The 6075-nt window shown below is 40.5% G+C and overlaps 1 protein-coding gene across 1 annotated transcript in view; it reads left to right on the plus strand.

Moving 5' to 3' along the window:
* The window catches only part of TG (thyroglobulin), a 146386-nt gene that overhangs the window by 79775 nt on the left and 60536 nt on the right, over positions 1 to 6075 (plus strand). The window contains exon 41 of the mRNA XM_059846627.1: positions 2797 to 2996. Within this exon, the coding sequence (XP_059702610.1) occupies positions 2797 to 2996 (200 nt within the window). The remainder of the gene's footprint in view (positions 1 to 2796; positions 2997 to 6075) is intronic.

Here is a 6075-nt window from a genome sequence, read left to right on the forward strand (position 1 = left end):
GCCCTGTACAGGACATCCCAGGAATCTCACCATATGCCTGAGAATGTTGTCCAAACACACCTTGAACTCTGTCTGGCTTGGTGCTGTGACAACAAATGCGTGATTATTTAAGTCATTAACCATTAACATTCCAGTCTCCTGCACCTGGTCCTTTGGAACTTTTGCCATTGGTTTCAAAGGGAGCAGGAGTTTACTCTTAGAGCTTCACAGCAGGGCTGTTAGAAGGCCCTACAGTTAGAAATAAAAGTTATGAACTTGTGAGTAATATTACTTTAATTGTCCAACTAAGCAAAGTCCTGAATCCTCTCAAGTTGATTTGTTATAAATTACAAAACTAGAAAGGAAGGAGTTAAATGGATTTTTAAGGAATTGAAGGGTAGTGAAAACAGAAGATTTCCTTTTGTTTGGATGTAGTTTTTTTTAGTTCTGTAGTTCTTCTGGTCTCTCAGTGGCAGGACTTTTGTAAAAAATGAAAGAGCTCTCTTTCTTCTAAACATAAAAGATATTTAATTAAATTTGCTATCACCCATTAATGTTGCAAAAAGTGACCCATATTCTTACTAATGCTTTCACTTCTTCCTTTGTGTCCTGAAAAATTAAGGTGAGTTGCCAATGATATGGATGGCAAGAGTTTGGAGAAGACAGTCATGTTTTTAGGTTTTATTCCTTAAAGATTCCATGAAGTCATATAAACCAGAACAATTTTCATGCTTTAATTTAGCACTATTGTTCTTCTTCTGTTTAGTAATAACAGAAGGAAGCGCACAAGGACTCTGGTTTCTTTTCAGCTTCCTGTGGTCCTCAGGAATTTGATCTTTTCAGACAATAAGGCAGTGGAAAAGATTCCTGGCAGACATGTTTCTTTCAGTATAACTCCTGTGAAGGTCCATGCATGCATCTGTTCTCCAGTGTGGTACATTTCACAATCCAGTTGTGGTTTTTGCCAGGGAGAAAGGAACTGGTTATATTTCCCTCTTTGGTCTTTTTGTTTAGTATAGTGAAAGCAAGGCAGATTTTGTGGCTAAAACATTTACATGGATCTGCACATAAAAATTTCTTCACCAAAGGGGTTGTAAAACATTGGAACAGGCTGCCCAGGACAGTGGTTGAGTCACCAACCTTGGAAATATTTAAAAAGATGTAGATGTGGCACTAGGGGACATGGTTTAGTGGTGAACTTGACAGTGCTGGGTTAGCAGTTGGGCTCAATGATCTAAGGGTCCCTTCCAACCTGACTGACTCTATGATTTCGCTTCCTTTGGAGTGGTCTCAATGGGGATGGAGCAAGTCCTTAAAATGAGATTTCCTTTTTAGAGAGTGGGTTTATTGCTGGATTGAGAACTCTGAGAACTGGTCATGGTATACAGAACAAACTAAAAAAACCCCAAAAAGCAAATCACAAAACTAAAAAACTAAGCAGGGAAAATATTTCCTCCATTGCTTCACTGATATGACTTGGACTGATCATCTGAAGCAATGGCTATAGGTCATAGCTTTTTGGGTCTTTCACATTTTGGCTGCCCTGAAAGGCTGTTCCTAACAATGGCTGTTGTAGTGTGGGCACCTCTAAGATCTGCAAGGTTACCATTAATCTGTTCTCCTCTGTGTTTATTCTGCTGTGTAAGCTGGTGTGTTTGATACCTCAGGAATTCACTACAGGATGTACACTTAAACTGCTCCTTGCCCAAGACCAGTCCACAAAGCAGCATCTTTTTATTCCACTCTCTGTTAATTTTCATTCACTAGTTACCAAACCTATCCTTATTTTAAACTTGTACTATTTGGTCTTGGCAATAGAAGAAACAAATAGTTTCAGCTGTGTTTCTATTCACAGCTTTTCTATTTTATCCTGTGGGGTTTTGGATTTTTCCAAGTTTTAAATGTGAAGAATTTTAAAACTTTGAAATGAATGGCTCATTGTGGATTAAAAAGAAGCAGACAGTGAATAATAATTTTCTGTTCCTTTTTTTACAAACCATGGAGGAATTACTTATTTGTGCTTTTGTTGACATAAAATCAAGCTTACCTACATTCTTGCATCATTAGATACTTTCAGCATTAGTTTTTTATTAAGAAAGATATCAGGTTACCTCTTTCTGGTGTTGAAAAGGAGGTGGTTATACTTAGGTATGAGGAGCACATGATTAATTATTTGTTTGGTTTTATGTTTACAAAAAATATATATCAGATTTGTATTGGATAGTCATAGGACAATATCAAAGAATATGAACAGAAATATTATAAATTTTAAAATAATATCTGGAAGAGTGTAAATAAATTCAAGATGTTGTGATTTATGATTGGTCAGGCAGGGCAAGTGTAAGAGGTATGTAGGAAGGAAACATGCAATCAGGTGTACTCCAGGAAAACAGTAATTCTTATAGATCCCTTCCAACTTGTGAACTTGGCAAACACACAGATTTCTTTTGTTTGTTTTTAATTCATTTTAAGATTGAGCTACTTATGTAGAAAAAGAATCCTATGTCTAAATGTATGGATACTTGAGCCTGGATTCATCTCCTGCCATGATGTGTTCTAATGAAGCTTAGAAGTTCATGTGTTATTTTTCTATCCCTGGGACAAACCAGCACCCCCAGGGCCAGCCTGTGGAGTGGTAAAAACTGGAATGGAGTCACTGTATGAAGTGATTACCTTGGAAGAGACCACCTCAGACTTTTAAACCCTGGTATCAATTTTGTCAAGTTTCAGCTGCAAGAGCTGCAAAAAATGTATCATATACCCCAAACTGCAGTGTTTCTAGCTTTCTTTTCAGCCGTGTTTTGTCTCCTCCACCAGGCTCTGCCGAGGCGAGAGGGAACGCTGGCCTTTGGGACCAGCTGGCAGCTCTGAGGTGGGTGCAGCAGAACATCGCCAGCTTCGGGGGCGACCCCGGCCGCGTCTCCCTGGGCGCCGCGCTCGGCGGGGCCGACGTCGCCAGCGCCCACCTGCTCACGGACACGGCGGGCACAGGGCTCTTCAGGAGGCTGCTGCTGATGGTGAGTTCATTCCTGCTTCAGCTTCACCTGCACTGGGAAAGGATGTTGCTACAGAGATGAGGATGCTGCAGTGCGTGGGTGCTGGTTTTATTTCATCCATACCCTGCCAGGGCTGTTGTTGCTGTCGTTGTTTTTCATCTCACCTGTGACTGTTATCTCCAGGAGCTGGATGCTTTGCCAGGATGTACAAGAGATGCACTTTGGTGTTTGATTTACTCATAGTAAGAATCCAGTTTTCGTCACTGTGGTTTTTTGTGTGTTATATAAATAACCTTGTTTCATAACCTGGAGGTACAACAGCTTAGTTTCCATTCCATACATTTGATGTTGGTCAGCAGCTTTTAGACCCTGAAACTGATGAGCCAAACTCCCACGTGGTAAAGTATCCCGTCTTTTTATCAGATCTTAAGACAGATTTCATTTAAAAGAAAAAAAACAAGTTTCAGAGAGTAAAAATCAGTTTATAGATGGGCTTGTTTCCTGTCAGCTTAGACCATTGTCTCAGTCACTCCAAGTGATCCATATCCTTACAGCCTTTCCTGTGTTGAGTCTCAGGACTCTGATATTAGTTTTGTCAGCATAAATACTGCCATTTATCTTCACAGCCTCAGTGTGCTCTGAAATGAGGCTTAATCACCAGAGGAAGTTTATCCATCAGAAATGGTACTTGGACAAAATGAGCTCTGCTAGCAGTGCTGCCTTGGAACAGTGAGCAGTGGAATAGAATTCTTGGTTGAGGAAGCTGAGGGCCCAATTAAATAAAATGCTGCCTTTAATATAATGACATCTTAATTCAATGCCTAATTGTTGTTCACTGTGTGCTGGCTTCAGGAAACATAACTTGCTTTTGCATCCCCATGGCTCAATAAGTTTATTTTAATTGCATCGCTCTATTGGGGAAGGCAGGGGAAGTTTTTGAAAACTGCTGCTTATTAATTGGTTTTTTTCTGTCATTATCACATTATTCCTCGCACAGTTCCTAGATTTTTAGTCAGCTCTTGACATGGAATTTAATTTGCTAGAAGACGCAGAGTACTTTTCTCTCTGTTTCCTCATACTCTGAAGTCACAAACCCTTTACTGACATGGCTGAGGATGGGACCCTGTGGAAACTGTGGCAGGACACAGAGCAATTTAGCAGCTGAGCCACTTAGGGAAGGGAAATGCAAGGACCTCTTTGCTTATTGTTGCTTCTGGAGAGTATGTTATGTATTTTCTTTTATAAAATAAGTTTAAACTCATTCTTTCTCCTACAGCAGATCACTGATTAATGGAAAACAGTGGAGAGTGCAATGAGCAGACAGGTGCACCAATTCTTCCCACTTTTCTAGTGTTTATATCATTTTGTTTCTGGGACTGTGCAGACCACTGTCTTGGCAAAAGCAGCATCTCCACTGAGTTCAGAGTAGTGTTAATTTCAGCTTTCAGAGGGGTGTTATTTATTTATCCTGACAGACTCAGAGTGGATTTAGTTTTCTTGTGAAATACACTGGCAAAATGAAAAGCAAGCAACAACAGAAGTAGCTTGTAGTTTAAAAGCATACTTGTTTTTTTTTTTAAGTGGTGCCAAAGTTGGTTTTTCACTTACATCTCCTGTAAAGGGATGTGTCTTGTTTTTGTTCAAAGACACCAAAATCAATGAGTACTTTTAATTTTACTGTAAAAAAAAGGAGGTGCACACAGACTAGAATAATGAAACTGAGAATATATACCAGATACACATTTCCTGAGGGAAAATCCCTCAATAGAGCTCTTCTGCAAAAGTCAGCCTTGTGCTCCTTGTTTCTGTATTTGTTATGCATGATAAAACCATGCTGTTCCTGAGCATGCAGAGAGGAGTGGTACATGAAACTTTCTTTACTAGAAAATGTGCACCTGAAATAGCAAAATGCTTTTGAGTTTTCTGTGCCTACCCTGTAATAGCTTTTGCTTGGAACAAATCTGAAAACAGATTGAACAAAATCAGTGCAAAGCTATCACGGGGACTTTTTAGAATTTATTTCATCTTTCAGTGGTATGATTAGAAATAAGTGTTATCAGTAATTCTGGTCTTATTTTAAATGGTTTAAGAGCATTATCCTGGCATTTGACTTCATTTTTTGATCACTCAGTTAATTTACCAGTGTAATTTTGATGTAGGTGACTGGATCAATGCTATGTATGGCAGGGGGCTGCAGAGGGCAGCTGTGTTGAGTGTCCTCTCCAGGCATTCCTGGTGGGTGTCAAGGATAGCTTCCAGCTTCTTTCACCCAGTCAAGGGAAGACACCAGATCTGGCCATGGAAGCAGATCACACAATGGTGCAAAGAGAAGGATTATTGCTCTTCTACTGCAGTCAGGTGCAGGGCTCTCTGACATGGACCCTAAATATCCCTGATCCTGGTAAATAAGCTGCTCTTTAGATTACCTTTCTTCCCTCTTGTCCCATCTCCTTTTCTCTCCCTTTACCAGTCTCATTCTCTCTCAAAGAAACCAACCACCTCTCTTGGTTACTTTTTTCCATGATACCATTTCATAGGTAGTGTCAGATTTGTATAAAATCACCTGGTGGCTGTCATCCCTTGCAAGCTCCTGTTTCCCAAAAGGTCCCCAGTAAAGTCTTTCAGTTAACTGTAAAAATGGCCAGACCTCACAGAATTTCCCCATAACCATCTGTGAAATCCAGCCATTCCTATGGCACATTTAATTAGTTTTTGTCACTTTATCATGTCAATACTGTGAGGATGACACTGTCTGCATAGGTCACCCAGAGAGGTTGTGGAGTATCCATCTCTGGAGGTATTCCAAAGCAACCTCGACATGGTCCTGGGCAAATGGCTCAAGGTGGCCCTGGTGAAACAGGGAGGAGTCGGATCAGAGGATGTCTGGGGGTCCTTTCCACACTGAACTGGTCCATGATTGTTGAACCTGTCAATGTCAGAATGTTTTATCCCCTCCTCACAGAGTGTGTCTGAGTGCTTCAGTTGTGTGGTCTCTGGGATTCTTTTGTCGCCTTCCACCCAAAATACTTTCTGGCACTGCAAGGCTGGCTGATTGTACCAGCTGCACACCAGGTTTCCCATTTCCTAAAAGCACCACAAA

This window comes from Haemorhous mexicanus, chromosome 1 (assembly GCF_027477595.1).
Source record: "Haemorhous mexicanus isolate bHaeMex1 chromosome 1, bHaeMex1.pri, whole genome shotgun sequence".
Taxonomy (NCBI): domain Eukaryota; kingdom Metazoa; phylum Chordata; class Aves; order Passeriformes; family Fringillidae; genus Haemorhous; species Haemorhous mexicanus.